Source organism: Microcebus murinus, chromosome 16, assembly GCF_040939455.1.
Source record: "Microcebus murinus isolate Inina chromosome 16, M.murinus_Inina_mat1.0, whole genome shotgun sequence".
NCBI lineage: Eukaryota > Metazoa > Chordata > Mammalia > Primates > Cheirogaleidae > Microcebus > Microcebus murinus.
This window is the reverse complement of record NC_134119.1, coordinates 64,591,407-64,611,240: the sequence shown is the minus strand read 5'-3', so window position 1 is coordinate 64,611,240 and position 19,834 is coordinate 64,591,407. Positions and strand designations below refer to the sequence as shown.

The 19,834-nt window shown below is 59.6% G+C and overlaps 2 protein-coding genes across 2 annotated transcripts; one reads left to right on the top strand and one right to left on the bottom strand.

The window, feature by feature from the left end:
* The first annotated feature begins 472 nt into the window (after positions 1–472).
* ERCC2 (ERCC excision repair 2, TFIIH core complex helicase subunit) lies at positions 473–16,040 on the top strand. Its single transcript, XM_012761401.3, has 23 exons — positions 473–632; positions 925–1,024; positions 1,989–2,066; positions 2,144–2,206; positions 2,400–2,513; positions 4,658–4,774; positions 4,867–4,983; positions 5,239–5,362; positions 5,460–5,556; positions 5,682–5,815; positions 5,904–6,072; positions 7,602–7,720; positions 9,791–9,860; positions 9,950–10,019; positions 10,124–10,225; positions 11,207–11,270; positions 11,743–11,864; positions 13,191–13,283; positions 13,371–13,443; positions 13,655–13,725; positions 13,829–13,972; positions 14,094–14,237; positions 14,546–16,040. The coding sequence occupies exons 1-23, from the start codon at positions 628–630 to the stop codon at positions 14,636–14,638; spliced, it is 2,283 nt and encodes a 760-aa protein (XP_012616855.2). The 5' UTR covers positions 473–627; the 3' UTR covers positions 14,639–16,040.
* On the bottom strand, positions 14,833–19,585 carry KLC3 (kinesin light chain 3). Its single transcript, XM_012761404.3, has 13 exons — positions 19,534–19,585; positions 18,948–19,213; positions 18,289–18,519; positions 17,923–17,989; positions 17,344–17,563; positions 16,921–17,008; positions 16,740–16,841; positions 16,209–16,382; positions 15,617–15,707; positions 15,508–15,542; positions 15,323–15,429; positions 15,084–15,147; positions 14,833–14,918 (listed from the first exon to the last, which is right to left on the bottom strand). Exons 2-13 carry the CDS (start codon positions 19,203–19,205, stop codon positions 14,847–14,849), a joined length of 1,509 nt encoding a protein of 502 aa, XP_012616858.2. The 5' UTR covers positions 19,206–19,213; positions 19,534–19,585; the 3' UTR covers positions 14,833–14,846.
* Between the last annotated feature and the right edge of the window lie 249 nt (positions 19,586–19,834).

Here is a 19,834-nt window from a genome sequence, read left to right as displayed (position 1 = left end):
GACAGGGGAGCCAGGATTGGGGCCCAGGAATTCTGGCTCCAGAGCTCACACCTTAGCCACCGAACCACAATTGCCTTTATCACTGCCTGATTAAAACGCCTAGCACAGTATCTGGTAAACAGTAGGCGCCCCATAAATGGGAGGAGCTATTTATAAGTTATTTATCCCACAGAAGTCTAGGACACATCGGGTATTTTATAAATGCATGCTTATCTGGTGCGGTGAGGCCATTCCTAACTCGTGGGCTCCGAAGCTGTCCCCAGTTTCCCTGTCATTCTCCGCTGGACTCTATTCGCTGCTCAGACATCGGGCAGACGCAGGAAGACCGAGTCCGTATGAATGGGATCGATTCTCTCGTCTTTCTTCCTTCCATGTTTTGTTGTTGGTTGGCTCTCGGCGATCCTCAGCCACGCCTTCGGCACCGCCTCCCTTCGGAGTCCGCCCTCGCTTCTCCATGCGCACGCGCAGCATCCCGATTGGCTTCACCCTTGCGGAGTGATGGGCGGGATTAGCCAATGGTGTTGTGGCAAAGGTGGAGCGGACCTTTGAGGATGCCCAGGACCTTGCCTCTCACTGAATATTCATGAGGGAGGCGGGTCGACGCCGCTGCACGCCGCGGCCGGCGCCATGAAGTGAGAAGGGGGTCCCGGTTCGCTCCTTGGGAGCGGGCACGGGGGGTTTGGAAGATGGGAGGACCTGCGGGACGAGGGGAGGCGGAAGGGGTGGGGACAGCCGCGGGGACTGGCGAGGCGGTGCCGGGGATAGTGGCGAGGAGACCCAGAGGAGAGCCAGAGGCTCCTGGGGAACCGGGGCATATCCGGGCGTGCCCGGCAGGTCACCCCTCTGGGTCCGACCGCTGGGGAGCGTCGAGGCTGGGGAGGAGCTGAGGGGATGGGGGACTGACCCAGCCGTCCCTGCCGCCAGGCTCAACGTGGACGGGCTGCTGGTGTACTTCCCGTACGACTACATCTACCCGGAGCAGTTCTCCTACATGCGGGAGCTCAAACGCACGCTGGACGCCAAGGTGGGTAGGTGGGTGGGCCCCACCGCTGCCCCCTTCCTGTCACGCGTGGGTCTAAGACTGAGGTTGCAGGTCGTCTAGATTTCTGAAATCCGAGGTCCTTGAGAATCCAGGACTCCAAAATCTTCTTTTACCCAAAATGATAATAATTGCAGCAGCTGACATTTATGCAAGGTTGAGTCGCCCAGTGGTTAGGAATGTATAGGTTTTGGAGTTTACTACCCAGGTTGGTGTCCTACCAGCTGTGTGCCCTTGGGCAAATCAGTTAGCCTCCTTGACCCACAGTTTCTGCCTCCCTAAAATAGGAACAGTAATAAGTACCTACTTCACAGGTGTGTGAGAGTTATATGAGTTAATACATCTAAGCAGTGGGGATGATTTCGACTCCCAGAGGATATTTGGCAATGTCTGAGGACATTCCTGGTTGTCACACCAGTGGAGGTGAGATGCTGCTGGCATCTCGCAGGTAGAGGCCAGCGATGCTGCTAAACATCCTACTGCATACAAAACAACCCCCCACAACCAAACCGCCCCAAATGTCAGTAGAGCTGACATTGAGAAACCCTGATGTACGATACTTAGAAACTGCCAAGCACAGCGTAAGTGCTGTGAAAGTTTTTGCAAAATTAAAAGAAAAAGGGTTTACTGTATATCAGATACTATGCTATTTTTAGCCCACAATTTCTCACTAATCCTCATAGTTACGTTATAGGGAAGGGCTAATTATTAGGCCCATTGTAGGGATGAGGATTCTGTGGCCCAGAGAGTTGAAGGTACTCGACTAAGATCACTCAGCAAGAAGGTGGCAGAAGTAGGGTTCAAACCCACTGCCCCTGGGGCCGAGAATTAACTGCTGTGTTGTTCCGCTGTTCTCAGGTGGTAGCATTTGTGGGCGGGGAGTCCCCAGAGTTTGTGTCCCCAAGATTCTGAGAGCCTATGTCTTGTCCCTCCTGCCCCCAACATGCAGGGTCATGGAGTCCTGGAGATGCCCTCAGGCACTGGGAAGACAGTGTCCCTGTTGGCCTTGATCATAGCATACCAGCGGGTGAGTGACCCACTGTGCCCATAAAGGGGAAAGTGGATAGGAGTTGGACAGGGGCTGAGTATCCTTGTCCTTGGCAGGCGTATCCGCTGGAGGTGACCAAACTCATCTACTGCTCGAGGACTGTGCCGGAGATAGAGAAGGTGAGCTGACCTTGGTGTTCAGTCCCTACTCTCCCCTAGGCCTCATTGGTCCCCCTGGTGGTCACCCTCACCAGCCTTAGGGGGTGTTTAGGAAGCTGGGGAAGAGGCTGGGGCCTGGCAGGGCAGGGACCTGGTGCTTGGAACAAGAAGTACAAGCTGCCTCTCACACCCCCCCCCCCCTACTTTGGAGCAGGTGATTGAAGAACTCCGCAAATTGCTCAACTTCTACGAGAAGCAGGAGGGCGAGAAGCTGCCGTTTTTGGGGCTGGCTCTGAGCTCCCGCAAAAACCTGTGTATCCACCCGGAGGTGAGCACCCATCTTGTCCCCTTGCCCCAAGCCCTGGGGTTGAGGAAACTCGTCCATTCAACCACAGGTCCTAGATCCCCAGGCCAGTGCATGGGCCACACACACACTTCTTTTCTCATTTGTCAAATTCTGATTCATCCTTCATGGCTCAGGTAAGCACACCTCCTCCCGGGAGCCTTCCCACTCTCCCGGGGCCTGGGAGGAGTTAAAAAGGTGGCTCCTGGAAACTGGCACACCTGGCGTCCTGGCTCTGAGACTTAACAAGCTACGTACTTTTGGACAGGTGATTTCTGTTTTCTGGGCCTCAGTCTTCCCTTCTGTAAAATGGGGATAATTAAGCACATGCCTCATGAGGTTGTTGATGATAAGATTGGGTGAGATGATGCAGCTGAAGCCCTTAGTGTGCACAAGGAGCTAAAAGAATATTAGAAATTACTATGATACGGGCCAGGCGAGGTGGCTCATGCCTGTAATCCTAGCACTCTGGGAGGCCGAAGCAGGAGGATCGCTCAAGGTCAGGAGTTCCAGACCAGCCTGAGCAAGAGTGAGACCTTGTCTCTACTAAAAACAGAAAGAAATTAATTGGCCAAATAAAAATATATAGGAAAAAAATGAGCTGGGCATGGCGGCGCATGCCTGTAGTCCCAGCTACTCGGAAGGCTGAGGCAGAAAGATCGCTTGAGCCCAGGATTTTGAGGTTGCTGTGGGCTAGGCTGATGCCATGGCACTCACTCTAGCCTGGGCAACAAAGCGAGACTCTGCCTCAAAAAAAAAAAAATTACTATGATACTTACATAACACATAGGATAGTAATTGTTATTGTTGAGTTATATTATATGACCATTGTGCTGTGTGCCAGGCACTGTTCTGAGTACTTTACATTTGGTAACTCAATATAAATCACATTATTTGTAAGAGTATATAAGAAATAATACACATAATGGATGACAAAGAGAAGTAGCACAGGCCTTTGGCGACTGATGAGACGGGAAAGGGAGGGAGAAGGGTAGGCAGCCTCGGAGCCAGCCCTTTGGCGAAGGAAAAGGCTTTGCTCTTTGGAAAGACAGCCCTGTGCTGTGCTGCCAATGAGCCTTAGAGGGGACAGAGCAGGTTAAGGGGCAGTTGGGTTTTCAGACTGTACGATCAGAACCTCCTCTGATTATTAGATGTTGCCATGGTTCTATGTGCATTTCAAAGGATAAAGTAGTTATCCTCAACTTACATGCTAAAGATTCTTCCAGGCTTCAAGTTTTTTTTTTTTTTTTTTGAGACAGAGTCTCGCTTTGTTGCCTAGGCTAGAGTGAGTGCCATGGCGTCAGCCTAGCTCACAGCAACCTCAAACTCCTGGGCTCAAGCGATCCTTCTGTGTCAGCCTCCCAAGTAGCTGGGACTACAGGCATGAGCCACCATGCCCGGCTAATTTTTTTAGATATATTAGTTGGCCAATTAGTTTCTTTCTATTTATAGTAGAGACGGGGTCTCGCTCTTGCTCAGGCTGGTTTCGAACTCCCGACCTCGAGCAATCCACCCGCCTCAGCCTCCCAGAGAGCTAGGATTACAGGCGTGAGCCACCGCGCCCGGCGAGGCTTCAAGTTTTAAAAATAATAGTTTTAACCACTTCGGTACCAGTGTCGACTATAGTCGATAGCCACAGATGAACATACACAGTGACTTTAGGTGACAGCTGTGATATGACTCTTCTAATTTTTCGTTTATCAAAATAAAATTGTGAACATTTAAAAATAATGTAATGAAAACATGTATGTATATGTTACCTATTCTGATTTATATTACAAGTAAAGCTGTCTGTAAAGTAAAACAAGCTTTCAGTGCTTTCAAGCTTTCCTCATCACACAAGAGCAAAATGGATTTGTCAATGCACAGCACAGACTATCGTGTGGACTGAGTGCCTGCTGTGGGCAAGGTTTCGTGGCGGGTGAGCACCGTACCAAAGTGGTTAAGAATGTAACAGTTTTACTATTGTACCTTGCAGTGAGTTCCTGGGTTTCTTAACTACTAGTGAATCCAGCTGAGGTTCAAGTTGTCCAAAAGTCCCAGCCAGCTGTGGGGTGTGGGGGCCCAGGTTCCAAGAGTGGTCAGGCTTCCAGCCTGTCCTGGTGCTATGATGCCCTCCACCCCCTCAGGTGACACCCCTGCGCTTTGGGAAGGACGTCGACGGGAAGTGCCACAGCCTCACAGCCTCCTACGTGCGGGCACAGTACGAGCAGGACGCCAGCCTGCCCCACTGCCGCTTCTATGAGGTGCGTTGGGGGCAGGACCGGGGGGGGGGGGTGGCTGAGCCGCTTGGGGCAGCCAGCCTCCCTGACTGCCTGGCACCTGTCTCCCGCCCCAGGAGTTTGATGCCCATGGGCGCCAGGTGCCCCTGCCTGCTGGCATCTACAACCTGGATGACCTGAAGTCCCTGGGGCGACGCCAGGGCTGGTGCCCCTACTTTCTTGCCCGATACTCGGTGAGGAGGCGGGTGGGGGTGGGCAGAGGGGCGTGAGGGAGGGGCATGGGCTCTCGGCTGCTGTGTGCGTCTGCATCTCCCCGCCGCTCCGTAGCTCTGTTTGCCAGTCTCTCTGTCCATTTGCTTACGTTTGCACCATACCTGTGTCTGTCTGTCCTTCTGTTGCTTCTGTGGGCCTGTGAGGAAGCAGCAGGGCAGTGTCATGCAGGTGGGGGGTGGCAGGGCCCAGGTAACCCTGCCCCGCTCGCCCCCTAGATCCTGCACGCCAACGTGGTGGTGTACAGCTACCACTACCTCCTGGACCCCAAGATCGCCGACCTGGTGTCCAAGGAGCTGGCCCGCAAGGCCGTTGTGGTCTTCGACGAGGCCCACAACATTGGTGAGGAGGGAGCCAGGGCACCAAAGGGACACCAAGCCCTCAGACCAGTGCCCGGTGCTGGCCTGCCTCAGCCCGGCCCTCTCCCCTTCCTCCGCAGACAACGTGTGCATCGACTCCATGAGTGTCAACCTCACCCGCCGGATCCTCGACCGGTGCCAGGGCAACCTGGAGACGCTGCAGAAGACGGTGCTCAGGTGGGGGCGGGCCGGCCGGTGGACCTGCGTCCCTGCCCTGCTCCCAGGGGCCGTGCCCTCTCCTGGGCCCTGGTCTCTGCCTGCCTTGCCCCCAGGATGCCAGCCCCCACCCGGTGTCCCCGCAGGATCAAGGAGACAGACGAGCAGCGCCTGCGGGAGGAGTACCGCCGCCTGGTGGAGGGGCTGCGGGAGGCCAGCGCCGCCCGGGAGACCGACGCCCACCTGGCCAACCCCGTGCTACCCGATGAGGTGCTGAAGGGTGAGCCGCTGTCCCCACCGCCCCCACTCCCCGCTGCCACCCGCCTCCCCGCCCCGCCTCCCATGCCCGCTGCCCCCTGTCTCCGCAGAGGCGGTGCCCGGCTCCATCCGCACTGCCGAGCACTTCCTGGGCTTCCTGCGGCGGCTGCTGGAGTACGTCAAGTGGCGGCTGCGCGTGCAGCACGTGGTGCAGGAGAGCCCTCCCGCCTTCCTGAGTGGCCTGGCCCAGCGCGTGTGCATCCAGCGCAAGCCCCTCAGGTGCGGCCGGCTGGGGGGACTCGGTGGGAGCCGGTCCGGGTGCTGGGCAGGGGCCTGACAGGCCCACACGGCTGGGTCGCAGGTGTTACCTGGAGAGTGTTCAGTGGAGGGACGGTTGCCAGCGAGGGCAGGCAGGCGAGCAGCCAGGGAGGGTGATTTCCAGCCGGGGCCACAGGGGCCAGGAAGGGAGTAGTGTCATGAGTCAGCGGGGCAGGGCCTAGAGAGGCGGCTCAGGAAAACTGTGAGACCAGGACACACGCCCAGCAGGATAGGAGCTGGGTGTCCCCCGTGTCTTCTGCCAGTGCTTCTCAACGTCCACACCCGAGGGCAGGGGTGTCCCCATGGTGCAGTCTGGGTGCATTTGGTGGCCATGCAGTCTCCTGGGTCACAGAGTAGGCAGGGAACGGACCTAGGCATGGCTGGGGGCTTCCTGTCCTTTTCCTTTGCTGTTTTGGACAAGTCATTGGTCTTCTCTGAACCACAGTTTCCTCCTTTGTGAAATGGATAGGGAGTCGTTTCTTTACTTCACAGGCGTGCATGAGGGTTGAATGAGAAAGCAGCGGAGCCCTTTGTGTTCCGTTCCTCACTTGCACCCCCAGCATAGTGTCCCAAGCTGCAGAGGAGATGCGGACTCTAGGAGGGAAGCCATTGCCCAGAGTCACACAGTGCCGGGGGTTGTGACTTGAAACTGCTGGCTGCTCTGTCTCTGAGGGGTGGTCTAGCCCTTGGAGTGGCTTTGCCCATCTCCCCCACCTTTGGAACTTGTGTGGACAGAGAGAGGAACTCACTCACTCAACACAAGTGCACAAGACAGCCCAGGGCTGCCCTCATGGGGCCCACGGCCCAGGGGTAGAGACAGACTCGTCCCCAGATAGCAATGACCCAGTGTAGGCAGGCTGGGATGGGGGAGCCCCAGGGGGTGCCTGTCCCAGCGTGGGCATTAAGGACAGGCTGGGGGAACTGACGTGTGGGAGGCAGGTTTTAACGTCTGAGTGTCCACCTGGCTCCAAAGCTCTGTGACCTGTCCCTTTGGGGTGAGAGCCTCAGGTCTGCCTGTGTACGATCGTGGCTGGGTGGCCCTGCACGTGCGTGCCTGCCATTGGCGCAGCGTCTGTCAGACTCTGTGGGACGTGTGTGACTTCGTCTGCGAGCCTGTGCGATTCTGACCAAGGGTGCCCGAGAGATTCTGGGTGTGCTCGTGTGGCCGTGTGGGATTGATACGGTGACTGGGGCTTGGGGTATGGTTGTGGGTCTCTTGACAAGAACTTATGTGTAAGGTTGTGTGCGAGTACATGTGACAAAGTGACCACCTGACTCTGGGGTGCTTGGTTATTGCTCTGTGTGTGTGCCATCATGCAGTGGTGGCTCTGTATGACACGCACATATACAGTGTGGGGACACACAAGTTTCGGAAGCAGACCCCGTCCCTGCCCTCAGGGAGCACCCAGTTACCTGGGAAGACAGACAGGTGACTGCGTGCTCTGGTGGCAGAGGGGGCGCTGCCCCTGACCCTCTCGCGTCCCCGCCAGGTTCTGCGCCGAGCGCCTGCGCTCCCTCCTGCACACCCTGGAGATCACCGACCTAGCCGACTTCTCCCCGCTCACCCTCCTCGCCAACTTCGCCACCCTCGTCAGCACCTACGCCAAGGGTAAGCGCGCCTCTCTCTGTCCCTGCTGGGCCCCCTGGTGGCTGGAATCGGGGCCCCTGCAGAGTCTGGAGGGTTGAGGGCAGGGACTTGTAGTTGGGGCTCTATTTGAAGGCACTGGCAGGCCCGTGCTCAGATTCCTATTTTCAAAGGCTCCCTCTAGCTGCACAGCGGGGACATGGGGGTGGGCGCTGGGCTGGGAAGAAGCGGGAGGAGCTCAGTGACAGGGCGTGGTAAGCAGCTGCTCGTGGAGCTTTCAGAGGGCAGGTTCTGAGCAAGGGAGGTGCTGGGTCACATTTGTGCTTTAGAAAGATTCCGGGCCGGGCACGGTGGCTCACGCCTGTATTCCCAACACTTTGGGAGGCTGAGGCAGGAGGACCACTTGAGGCCAGAAGTTCGAGAACAGCCTGGGCAATAGCAAGACCCATCTCTGCGAAAAATAAAAAAAAAAGATGCCTTTAGCAAGGTGGGGGTCAGGGACCCAAGCAGGAGAGGAGGCTGGGCCAGGCAAGGCTGTGGGGACAGAGAAAGGAATCGAGTGGAGAGAGACGTGGGAGGTGGAGGCCAGGATGTGGGGAGTGCGGTGTCTGGTGTCTGGTGTGGGCACCTCGGGGAGAGGAGCTGGGGACAGCGCTCAGGTTTCCAGCTAGAGGGACAGGGACATGCTCCAGGGGCTTTTATCAGTCAGTGTCCCGCCCCTTCCTCAGCTCTAAGCTGGCCAGGCTCAGTCTGATCCCTGGGATTAATGCTCTAGCCAGGAAACCAGGTCAGGCCTGGCGACCTGCTGGGTCTGCAGGATGGAGACCTGGTCCCTTGCACCCCAGCGCCGTCAGCGAGTCCTGCTGGGTGCTGCTTTTGCGACCCCGTCATCCCTCCCTCCTTCCCCGTTTCCCCGTCTACCGACAGCTCCCGTCCTCCTTTCACCTGGAGCTTCCTTCTTCCTCTTCCTCATCCCCCCACCTCCCCCTCAGTTCTATGCTCAGTGGAGATGTCTCCTCCTCCGGGAAGTCCTCTCTGACCCCCAGGCTGGGTCACACCCTTCCTCTAGGCTCTTCCATCCCAGCCCTGAATCATCACTGACTGGGGACAGGTCTGTCTCTCCTGGACTGTGAGCCCAAGTGGGCAGGGACCAGGCTGTCTCGGTCATCACTGTGTCCTCAACACAGAGGACTTGATTTTTTTTCTCTTGAGTGAAATTGAATATATTAAATCATTCATTTGTTCAAACAAGCCAGGCCTAGTGCTGTGGAAGCAGCAGGAACCAAAAAAGAGCTTGCTCCTAACCTCCTGCGACCTCCATTCTGGAGGAAAGCCAGTAGCAAAGGTGGAAACAAATAGACGAGGAAGATAATTCCAGAAAGTGATAGTTACCATGGAAAAAAAGACGTTGCAGTGTGGGAACACGCCTGCGGTAGAGAAAATGGCCAGGGAAGGTCCCTTTGGGGTGCTGACTTTTGAGCAAAGTCTCAAATGACCAAATGGAGCCACCTTCAGAAGTTTTTGTGGCAATGTGATGGGCAAGTGCACAGGCCCTGGGAGAGTGACATCCGGCAGGGGGCCACTGAGCAGGGAGGAAGTGGGGTCTGGGAAACTGGTCCCACCGGCGAGTCTGGACCCTAGCAGGGACATGACCCGACTCGGATTCTGTGCAGCCAGCGGGGGATGGGGCCAGGCAGGAGGTGGCTGGCCCGGGTAGCTGTGGGGTGAAGTGGTCAGATCACAGGTAGGGTTTGGAGGCAGAGCTGCCCGGCTTGCTGGTGGCTTAGGGAGAAAGGTCACAGAGAAGGCTCGAGACTATGGGTCCTGGGTGCTGGGTGGGCCTTTTTGGCGCTGGGAGGGTGTGAGGGACAAAGCTTCGGTGCTCCCTGCTTGGGATCCCCAGTGAATGTTTGCACGAGGGTGGGCCCTGCAGAGACGTAGACAAGTTGGGGTGTGTTTTGGTGCCTGGGTTTTGGGCTCGACAGCTGGTCTTTGGTCCTGTTCACTTGTAGGGGCGGGAGGGAATGGCCGAGTGCTCGAGATGTGGTCCTAGTGAGGGATTCTCACCCCCTGCACCCGCCCCTGTGTCCGTAGGCTTCACCATCATCATCGAGCCCTTTGACGACAGGACCCCGACCATTGCCAACCCCATCCTGCACTTCAGGTGGGACCCTACCCCGGTGGGGGGTGAACACACCACGGGTCAGGGGCCCCAGCCTGCCTGGCCCTCACCGCCCTCTTCTCTCTCGGCAGCTGCATGGACGCCTCGCTGGCCATCAAACCCGTGTTTGAGCGCTTCCAGTCTGTCATCATCACGTCAGGGGTGAGGACCCTTCCCTTGTCCCCTCCCAGTGCCCAGACCTCTGCCGTCAGGCTCCTCGTCCCTGCTCAAGCCTGCTGAGGCCCTTCCCACTGTCCCTACTGTAGACTCTGTCCCCACTGGACATCTACCCCAAGATCCTGGACTTCCACCCTGTCACCATGGCAACTTTCACCATGACGCTGGCCCGGGTCTGCCTCTGCCCCATGGTGAGTGACAGCATGGGGGGTGACGCCATCCTCCCCCCCCCCCCCCAGCCCCTGCTCAGGCAGGAGGGCTTGACAGATAAGAGCTGGGGTTCAGACGGACCTGGGCATGACTCCCCAAGCTTCAGTTTTCTCATCTGCCAAATGAGAATGATCCTCCCTGATCTCCCAGGGCTGTTTACAGGATTTAGAGAGATAACAGATAGGAAACTCTTGTGTAGCTCAGGGCCTAGCACAGGTAGGCACTTAGTCACCATCTTTGTTAACGTGGCTGTGCCGAGGATGTCATCTGCCCGTGACCTGGGTAGTGAGCCTTCCCTCTGCCCGTCCCCTTCTCCGGCATGGGCGTCTTAACCTGGCCTCAGTCCCTTACCTGAAGCCCCGGAGGCGACTGTTTTGGAACTTAGAGCCCTCCAGACTCGAGAAACGAGTGGCTGTGTGCTGTGGGGTCTGGGCAGCTCTGTCCAGGCAGCCAGGCGGCTTCTACTTCAGCAGCCAAAGGTTTTAAAGTGTCACACCAAGGGGATAAGTCAGGCCTTTGAGTACACTCAGGTCAGGGCAGGTTTTGCTTACTTAACAAGTTTGCCAAACCTAAGAAATCTGGAGCCTTCAGAGCTTTTTGGCTTTTGGAATTGCCCTTCGGAGGTGTGGACTGGTCACGACCACGTGGCGGTTTTGTGAGGGCTGTGACTGGCCTGGAGGCCGGGCTCCCGTGTAGCTGCTGGTCAGAAGTAGGGACAGACTCAGGTTCAAGTCCTTCTCTGCCGTTTGTGCTCTGTGTGACCTTGGGCAGGCGACTCGCCTTCTTTGAGCCCAGGTCATGTGTCCATGCAACACAGAAAACAGAGTAGCGGAGGGTTCGTTAATGACACTGTGTCTATAAGAAGTTTAGAATAGCACTAGCAGGTGATTGGCACTCACTCGTCAACGCGTTGCTGCTGCTTTGCTCATTACACTAACTGTGACTTCTGTCGCTTGCTTCAGATCATTGGCCGTGGCAATGACCAGGTGGCCATCAGCTCCAAATTTGAGACCCGGGAGGATATCGGTATGCTGCCTGTGGGCTTGGTGTCCGTGGGTTCCAAGGGGGAAGGGGTATCAGTCAGATAGGCTAAGTTGTGCCACCGTAACAAACATCCCCACGTCGCAGTCGCTTAACCCAGAGGTTACTTCTTGCCCACGGCGTGTGGCCATTGTGAGTTGGTGGTGGCTGCCTCACTCTGGGCACCTCCACCATTGGGGACATCAGAGGCAGCGTGATGTGACAGGAGAGAGACCATGATGATCATGGTGAATTGTGCCCATGGCCACTTCTGCACTCATTCCATTGGCCACAACAAATCACGTGACCTTGCCTGCCCTTGGGGTGGGAGGGACAGTCCTCCCATGGGTCTGGATGGAGGAGAGGTGGGACATGAGTGAACGGTCCTCAGTGGGCTGTCTGGGAATGCTACGTTAAAGATGGAGTAGGGCGGAGGACCACCTGGGCAGGAGAAGGTCCAACCTCTGACCCCGTGCAGCTGTGATCCGGAACTACGGAAACCTCTTGCTGGAGATGTCCGCAGTGGTCCCCGATGGCATCGTGGCCTTCTTCACCAGCTACCAGTACATGGAGAGCACCGTGGCCTCCTGGTACGAGCAGGTACGCCAGCCGCCCTGGCCACCCGCTCACTGGAAAGGCTTCCTCAGCTTCATTCCTCCTGTGTTTGCAATGTGACGTGTAGCACATGTCACGGGAGAATGTGTACAATACACTGGAGCAGTGTGTGGCATGCAGCATGCAGCCCTGGGCTCTGTCCCCAGCACATCGGGTTACGAACTCAGACGTGGTCTCTGTGGGCCCCACCCTCAGAGGAGGTCCCCGCACCCCCACCTCCTGGCGGCCTCATTCCCCAGCCCTGTATTCCTCCGGCACATGCGGACCAGTGGGGAGACCCTGGGCAGCAGGTGTGACTCTAGCTGGGTGCTTTGCTGTTAGAGGAAGGTTCTGGAGAATTAAGGCTAGACTGAAACCCGGGCAAAGCCTTGAGTCTACAGGCTCCTCTTGTGGGATGTGGGTGCAGGGGTCATGGAGCATTCTGGAAACAGGGCTCGCCACAGCCAGGCTCTGGGTGACCGGCAGGTTGTGGGTGGGAGAGTGGGCTGCTCTATGCTTTCTGCCTCTGAGCACAGCCCCGTTCTCTGTCGGGCGGGTTAGAGCAAGCACTTCTCTGGGGTGAGATGAGTGAACTGGGCTAATCCAAGTTATCGGGGGCGGGACCCTCACCCCTCACGGCCAAGACACTGGCCTTTTATACACCGTGGAAAGATGGCCGCTGCCCCATTTAAGAAGCCCTTGCCTGCTCCAAGGTCACAAAGGTAGGCTCCTGTGTTTCTTTCTAGAAGCTTTGTGGTTTTAGTTTTCACATCCAGGTGCTTCAAATTCATCTTTGTGCACTGTGTGAGGTAGGGGTCAAGGTTCATTCCCCCCCCAATTTGGAAATCTTGCTCTAGTAGCATTTATTGAAAAGAGCTCTCCCCACTGAGTCGCACAGGTGACTGGGGTGAGGGTGTGTGTTTCTGCACCCTCTGTTCTGTCCCACTGGTCTGTGTCTGTCCTGATACCAGTACCGCACTGTTTCTATTTCACTCTCATGTGAAATCTCAGGGCAGCCTCTGATTGGCTGTCCCTGCCTGTAGTCAACCCCTCCACCTGTTGCTGGCAGGGGATGGACCATCCTGATTGGCCACCTTGGGCCACATGCCTGCCCAACTTTTCTGGCAGTGATTGGTTTCCCACCTGGATCATGACATTTCCCAAAAGAAACGAGGTTGGACAGTCCCCCACGCCCCAGGGTCTCAGAAGGGCAAGCTGAGGCCTAGAGAGCGACACTGGCTGTCACACAGGAGTCCGCAGCACAGTGGTGCCCTGGGTCCACCTTCCGCCAACCCCACCCTTGACCCTGATCTCCCCGGCGCCCTTCCCTAGGGCATCCTCGAAAACATCCAGAGGAACAAGCTGCTCTTTATCGAGACCCAAGATGGGGCCGAGACCAGCGTCGCCCTGGAGAAGTACCAGGAGGTGGGTGCCGGGGTGCTGGGAGACCAGCGTGGACAGGAGGGGGCAGCTCTGAGTGACGCAGTGTGCGTCTTGGCCTCCCCTCCCCAGGCCTGCGAGAACGGCCGAGGCGCCATCCTGCTCTCAGTGGCCCGGGGCAAAGTGTCCGAGGGAATCGACTTTGGTGAGTGGACCAGGTTGTCCCCTCCACAGCGCCTGTGTGGAACTCTCTGGAACAGCTGCCCGCCATGCTGTCTGTCTGCTCCCTCCGGGGACCGCCCACCGCCTGGGCATGCAGAGGGGCTTCCCCTGTCCATGACCTCCCAGGCCACGAGAGCCCTCCCCCCTCCAACCAGCCGCGCTTGTGACCCCCTCCCCCCGCTGTTGCCTCCCAGTGCACCACTACGGGCGGGCCGTCATCATGTTTGGCGTCCCCTACGTCTACACGCAGAGCCGCATTCTCAAGGTAAGCAGCGCCCTGCCTCGTGAAGAGTCCCCGAAACGGGCTGGGGCAGGCACACTGGGGGGAGGATGGCTCCCCCAGCTCCCTGACTCCGCCTCGCCTGCAGGCACGGCTGGAATACCTGCGTGACCAGTTCCAGATCCGTGAAAATGACTTCCTCACCTTCGACGCCATGCGCCACGCGGCCCAGTGTGTGGGTCGCGCCATCCGGGGCAAGACGGACTACGGCCTCATGGTCTTTGCCGACAAGGTCTGCATTGAGGGCGTCCTGGGTCCCCGAGCACCAGGCTGTTTCCCTCTCCGTTTCCCAGCTGGGGGGGTCACAGGGGTCCTGACGCCCTCTCCCCCCCCCCCCCCCATTCTGTGCAAAGCGCTTTGCCCGGGCGGACAAGCGGGGGAAGCTGCCCCGCTGGATCCAGGAGCACCTCACGGACGCCAACCTCAACCTGACTGTTGACGAGGGCGTCCAGGTCGCCAAGTACTTCCTGCGGCAGATGGCACAGCCCTTCCACCGGGTGAGCCCCGGACAAGTTCACCCACGAGCCAGGCTCTGGGCTGGGCGGCCCGCAGGGGAGAGGATTGGGCCCTTTCTGGAGAGGCACGTGCTGGCCCTGGGAAAGCTGATCCTCCTGGGACCTGACTCCGGCTCCCTCCCTCGGGGTTGTCTTCCCTTCACGAGGACAGCACACTCTGGGTCCCATGGATGTTCCCAGATTCAAACATCCTGTCCCATGGTCCTCTTGTCCCCATCAGGAGCTCTAGGGGAAGTACAGCAGCTGTCTTGGTCCCCCACCCGTGTGTGACTCCTCCCTGTCCCCTGCAGGAGGATCAGCTGGGCCTGTCCCTGCTCAGCCTGGAGCAGCTGCAGTCAGAGGAGACGCTGCGGAGGATCGAGCAGATCGCTCAGCAGCTGTGAGGGCGGGGCCGTAACCCGTGTTCCTGGTGCCTCCCGAGTCGTGCCTGGCCCTGGGTCCCTGAGGCTCGTGACTGTCTGCTCAGGAAACCTCAGGCAGATCTTCCTCGTTGTCAAACCTACAGCCTTTAATCGCAGGAGAGGGCGGTGAGAAGCCCACCCCCCCTGCCCCTCTTCCCGAGAAGCTGTGGCCTGCACGGTCCAGTCGGCTTTAGTGGGGACTCAGGTCCTGGGTGCTGGTGCTTAGGGTCCGAGGGGCCTCGCCCAGGTGCCGGTTGGGAAACTGGGGAGGGGTGGAGGGTAGGTGAGACAGCTCTGTCGCTGCCCCGACAGCAGCTTGTCACCCCCCTGCCTCTACCCCAAGTAAAATCCACCCATTATCCTGGCCAGGGGTCCACATTCCACTCTGCCCTCTCCTAACTCCCCCCGCCCCATCCGTCCCTCTCACCTGAGTCCCAGCAGCCCTCGGGCCATCCACGTTCAGCATGTTGAGTGACATGGCTCTCTTCATTCTGCGAAAGAGGGTGGCACGAGGGGAACGGATCAATCCCAGGAAGGTCTGGCTCCCACTCGGGGAAGGACCTTCCAGTGCCAGGTTTGACCTGTACATGTGATGGGAGCCACGGAGGGTTCTTGGGTGGTGGGTGGGCTCTGGAATGTGTCGGGGTCCTTTGATCCGACACTCACCCGGCCGTGCCCGCCACCCCTTCGCCTCGGAGGCGGGAGACCAGCTTCTCACTTCCACGCCGGATGGACTCGCGGAGCTTGGAGAAGGAGCTGCTGCGACGCAGGGTCTGGGGAGGGGACGCCAGTCAGTGCCCTGGGGCCTGTCCAGTCCCCACCCCGGGAGCTGAAGCCAAGCCCAGCGTCACCTGCTGTTCTGCATCACCGGCTCTGTTGGAGGCTCCTAGAAGAACAAATGGGGACAGTGAGGTGGGGACATTCAGAAGCCACCTAGGGGAGGGCCGGGCCGGGGCTCACCAAGAGGGGCGGGCAGGTCCTCCCTGCTGAGGATTTCTTTGTACAGCTCTTCCGCCTGCTGGTACTTGTTCTGTTTCAGGTAGGCTGAGGCCTGCGGGGAGGGCACGGCTTGGGTGATCTTGGGACCCTGTCCAGAGCTGACTGTCCCCTCCCTGTGTGACACCTTGCCCTGGAGCAGAGTAGGTCTGGAGCCCAGCCCCACTTCTGCTTGGGGTCGAGGGCAGGCAGCTGACTTCCTGGCCCCAAGCCTCTTTCCTGTTCTACCTTGGGCCAGTGACACAACCTCCCTGTGCCTCAGTTTCCTCTTGTGCAAAATGGAGCGAGAAAGTAGCTACCTCACAGGGTCATTGTAAGAACTAGGTGAACCAGGGCAAGGCTAAGGGGGGCCTTGCCTGTTGTGAGCTCAATAAATAGCTGACGCTACCGTCCGGCCCTGGCCAGCCTCACTCGCTTCCTTTCACTGGAGCTGTTCTCTGGGTGCGGTGTATGATGGGGCACCTTCTCCAAGGGCCCGGCAGAGGGGGTCTCCTGGCCTCACCGTGCCCCATGCTCATCCCGTCCCCAGCTGATGGAGGGCCCCAGGGGGCCTCACCAGGTTGTTCTTGGTCTTGGCCACGTTGGGGTCGTGGGGCCCGCCCAGCGCCTCGTAGATGCTTAGGGCTCGGGCGTAGTGCCGCTCCACGTCCTCGAACTTGCCCTGGTTCTGGCAGAGCAGGGCCAGGTTGTTGAGCTGCTTGGCCACATCCGGGTGGTCGGCACCTAGGACCTGGGAGTCAGCAAGGTCATACAGGATTGGTGGGCTGAATGACGACATTGCCATAAGGAGGGTCACAAGTTAGGGATTAGAGGATCTAAACGGAAGGTTACATGAGGGCGCAAGGTGCACACTCAGATTGGGGGTTACCAGGGTCAGAGGTCATGGGGACTGCGCTGGTGGCCGTGTGGGGTTAGGGGGACATATGAGAGAGGAGGCAAGTCAGGATCAGTCGGGGAGCTCACAGAAGGTCAAGGGTGGTAGATCACAGGATTGGTGACCTAGACTCAAGCTGGGGGCTCAGGGTCACAGTGCAGGTGCTCCAGGATCAGTGGGAAGGGCCACAGGGGGCTGGTGGGGGGATGGGACCTTCTCACGGATCTCCAGGGCGCGCTGGCACAAGGGCTCTGCCTCCCGGTAGCGTCCACGCTTCCCGTAGAGGACCGCCAGGTTGTTGAGGGTGGCAGCCACCTGTGGGGGAAGAAATGCCCGGGTTAGGGACAGGCAGGCACAGCCCCACGGTGCCCCCTTCCTCCTGGGGGCCACTCACCGCGGGGTGCTCCGGGCCCAGCGTCTGCTCCCGGATCTGCAGGGCATCGTGGAGAAGGTCTGTGGCCTCTTTGTACTTATTCTGGTCCCTGTGGGGGCGGCCACAGGGGCAGGCTGACCCCAGGAGCCTGGGTGGCACCCTTTGGGGGTACTTTCTGGGTCTCTCCATACTTCCCAAGTTTAGCACTGGGTCCCTGCACCCCCAGATCTCTGCCAAGCCTCTGGCCACCCCAGGTCTCATCCTGTTCTGTTGGGGTCTCTCGTGCCTGTGCTCTGATCCCTCTTTGCCTGGGTCTCAGTGACCTCCCCAATCTGTCCCCCTCGCTCCCTATTTCCTGTTCTCTTGAGGGGGGACCCTCCCCCCCACCCCGGTGCTCTGTGTTGGCAGAGGGGCACCAGGTCCCTGCCCTCCCCGGCCCCTCACCGGTACACCAGTGCCAGGATGTTGAGCATGGTGGCCACGTCAGGGTGGCAGTGGCCTGAGCTCCGCTCCAGGTCCTCTAAGGCCTGCCGGCACAGAGGCACCGCGACCTCGTAGCGGCCCTGCCCCGCGTACTGGATCACGAGGTTGTGCAGGGTCCGAAGCCTGGCTGGGATCTCGTAGCCACCCTGCTGAGCCGCCGCCGCCCCTGCCGCCTCGGGACCTGGGGAGGTGGGCTCCCGGTCACTGTGGGCCTCCTGGCCCCCAGCCTCGCACAAGGGGACACCCCCCCAGAACTGCCTCGCTGGCCAACGGGCCTCCGGGACTGTGGGCCCCTGCACTGACTTCTGGGATTGGGCATCTAACTGGCTGGTGTGACACGTTCTGGCCTGGGGACTTGAACATGGCTGCCCCCCTGGCTCATGGGGCTGTGGTCATGGTGGCCGTCCTGCCTGCCGCCTGCTTCATCCTCCTGACTTCCCCATCCTCGGCTCAGAGACCCTGGGGTCCAGTAGATCAAAGTCCCTTCCCCAGCCTGGGCCTGTCGTCCCCCACCCTCTGTGCTGTGCTCCCCAAACCTACCTCTTCTCTCCTCCTCGCTGGGGAACAGGGAGCCCAGGCTGTCTCGGCGAGGGGGCGACTCGGGCGGCTGTGGGGAGCACAGGAAAGTGGAGGAAAGTGGGCCGGCATGAGGGCGCCAGCTTGTTTCAGAGACCAGGGCCCTGAATCTGTCTCAGGGTTTGAGGGAAGGGCGACCAGGAGCGTCAGTGGCTTCCTGGGGGGTTGGGGAGGATCCGGGAGCAGCTGGGAGGCTTTTGCAGAAGTTCCGGGGAATGTGGGGACCCCAAGGAGGGTTGGAGGGCTGTGGGCTCCTAAGAGGGGCTGGGGGACAGAGATTTGCGAAGGGCCCGGTGGCCCGGCCCCACCCCAGGCCCCGCCCCGCAGCACCTGGCTCTCCGTGGGCGGGTCGTACTGCCGCAGCTGCCCCAGGAACTCGAGGTGGCTCTTCTCCTCCTCCAGCTGGGCCACCGCCTCCTCGCTGGCCCGCAGCCGCCGCTGGGTCTCCTCCAGCTCCTCCCGCAGCCACGCGTTCTCCTGCGCCAGCCGCCGGGCCTGCGCTCGCAGCCGCTGCTTCTCGGCCTCCAGCGCGCCCACGTGCGCCGACAGGGCCAGCAGCACCTGCCCGGCAGGGGCCCAAGTCGGGGGCTGGTTCCTACCTACCAGATAGCCCTGACCCGGCCCAGGCCTCCGATCAGGCCAGGGCGCCCCATCCTCTCCACAGGACCCCCGATTCTGCAGAGGCCCTGCCGATGTGGCTCTTGCGACTCTGAGGCTCCCAGGGGCTCCTCTGATTTTCCCCGGGCACAAATTGCTCGCAGGGACGCTTCATATTCCGCCCGCGCAACCCCAAAGCCTCCCCAGGACCCCTGTCTGGCTCAGGGACCCTTGCCATGCACAAAGACCCCCAACACTGCCCAAGGATCCCTCTCTAGCCCGGAGCTGCCCCTTCAAGACCTGCTCTCCCTGGGCTCCCCCCTGACTGTACCTCTGTGCCTGTCCCCAACACCTGAGCCCCACCCCCCAAGCCCCAGCCGGCCCCCTCATACCTGGGCCTCGCCCAGCCCCAGCTCGATGGCCTCCAGCGAGTGGCTCACCACCTGTTGCTTTTCTTCAAGCAGCTCCCAGCCGGCCACGGGGCCCTGTCCCGCCAGGGCCTCCTCCAGGTGCCCGGCCAGGCCGTGGTGCTCTGTCCGCAGGGCCTCTAGCCCCTGCACCACCTGCCGCGTCTGCCGCACCAGCTCCTCGGGGCTCAGGCGCTCTGGGCCCAGCCCCGCGCCGCTGGGGGCTGCCACCTGCACAGACATCGCTGCTCCTGGGAGGGGGGGTGGCAGGGGTTGGGGAATCATGGCCAGGTACGCCAGCCCCCAGCCTCCTCGCCCATCCTGGCCCGCAGGACCCCCCAGTCTCTCCCCATTCCAGCCAGCTCCCTATCCACCTATCCCGCCAGCTCTCATCTGGGAACATTCTAGTCTACCTTTGTCCTCCGGGCCCAGGGCTCCGCCCTAGGGACAACTCCAAAATCCTACTGTGTAACTAACCAAGAGAGGATAAATAGCTGGGTCTTGTGGTCCCCCACCTGCCCTCAGCTCACCTGGCCAGCCCTCCCCACCCCACCCCACCGACCCTGGGTACCCTGGCCTAGAGCTCCCCGTCGGCCGTGTGACCTGGGACCAGAGGTCCCTCCTCTGCTGGGCCTGTGGGGCGGGGCGAGTGGAGGCGGCAGCTCATGAGCTCATTCTTAGGGTGTTTTTGTTGGGAACCAGTCAGACCACTGGGGGTGGGGTGGGGTGGGGCGGGAGGAGAGGGCTGAGGGGCTGGGGCCCCGGAAGCAGACGAGGCCTCTAGGTTGGGGGGGGGGGACCAAGAGGGGCGTCAAGTGTTGGCTCCTAGGCCGACAGAGCCTGAGGGCACAGGGGCTCCACCCTGCATCACA

Excerpts from the sequence above, each read along its gene's own strand:
- KLC3 (XM_012761404.3), bottom strand. The coding sequence starts at position 19,205 with ATGTCTGTGCAGGTGGCAGCCCCCAGCGGCGCGGGGCTGGGCCCAGAG. Across the intron at positions 17,564-17,922 it reads CAGCGAGGAGGAGAGAAGAG|GTCCCGAGGCGGCAGGGGCG; the intron begins GTAGGTTTGGGG and ends CCACCTCCCCAG. Across the intron at positions 16,383-16,739 it reads CCCTGGAGATCCGTGAGAAG|GTCCTAGGTGCCGACCACCC; the intron begins GTCCCATCCCCC and ends GCTGACTCCCAG.
- ERCC2 (XM_012761401.3), top strand. Across the intron at positions 7,721-9,790 it reads CGTCAGCACCTACGCCAAGG|GCTTCACCATCATCATCGAG; the intron begins GTAAGCGCGCCT and ends CTGTGTCCGTAG. Across the intron at positions 13,726-13,828 it reads CGCAGAGCCGCATTCTCAAG|GCACGGCTGGAATACCTGCG; the intron begins GTAAGCAGCGCC and ends CCTCGCCTGCAG.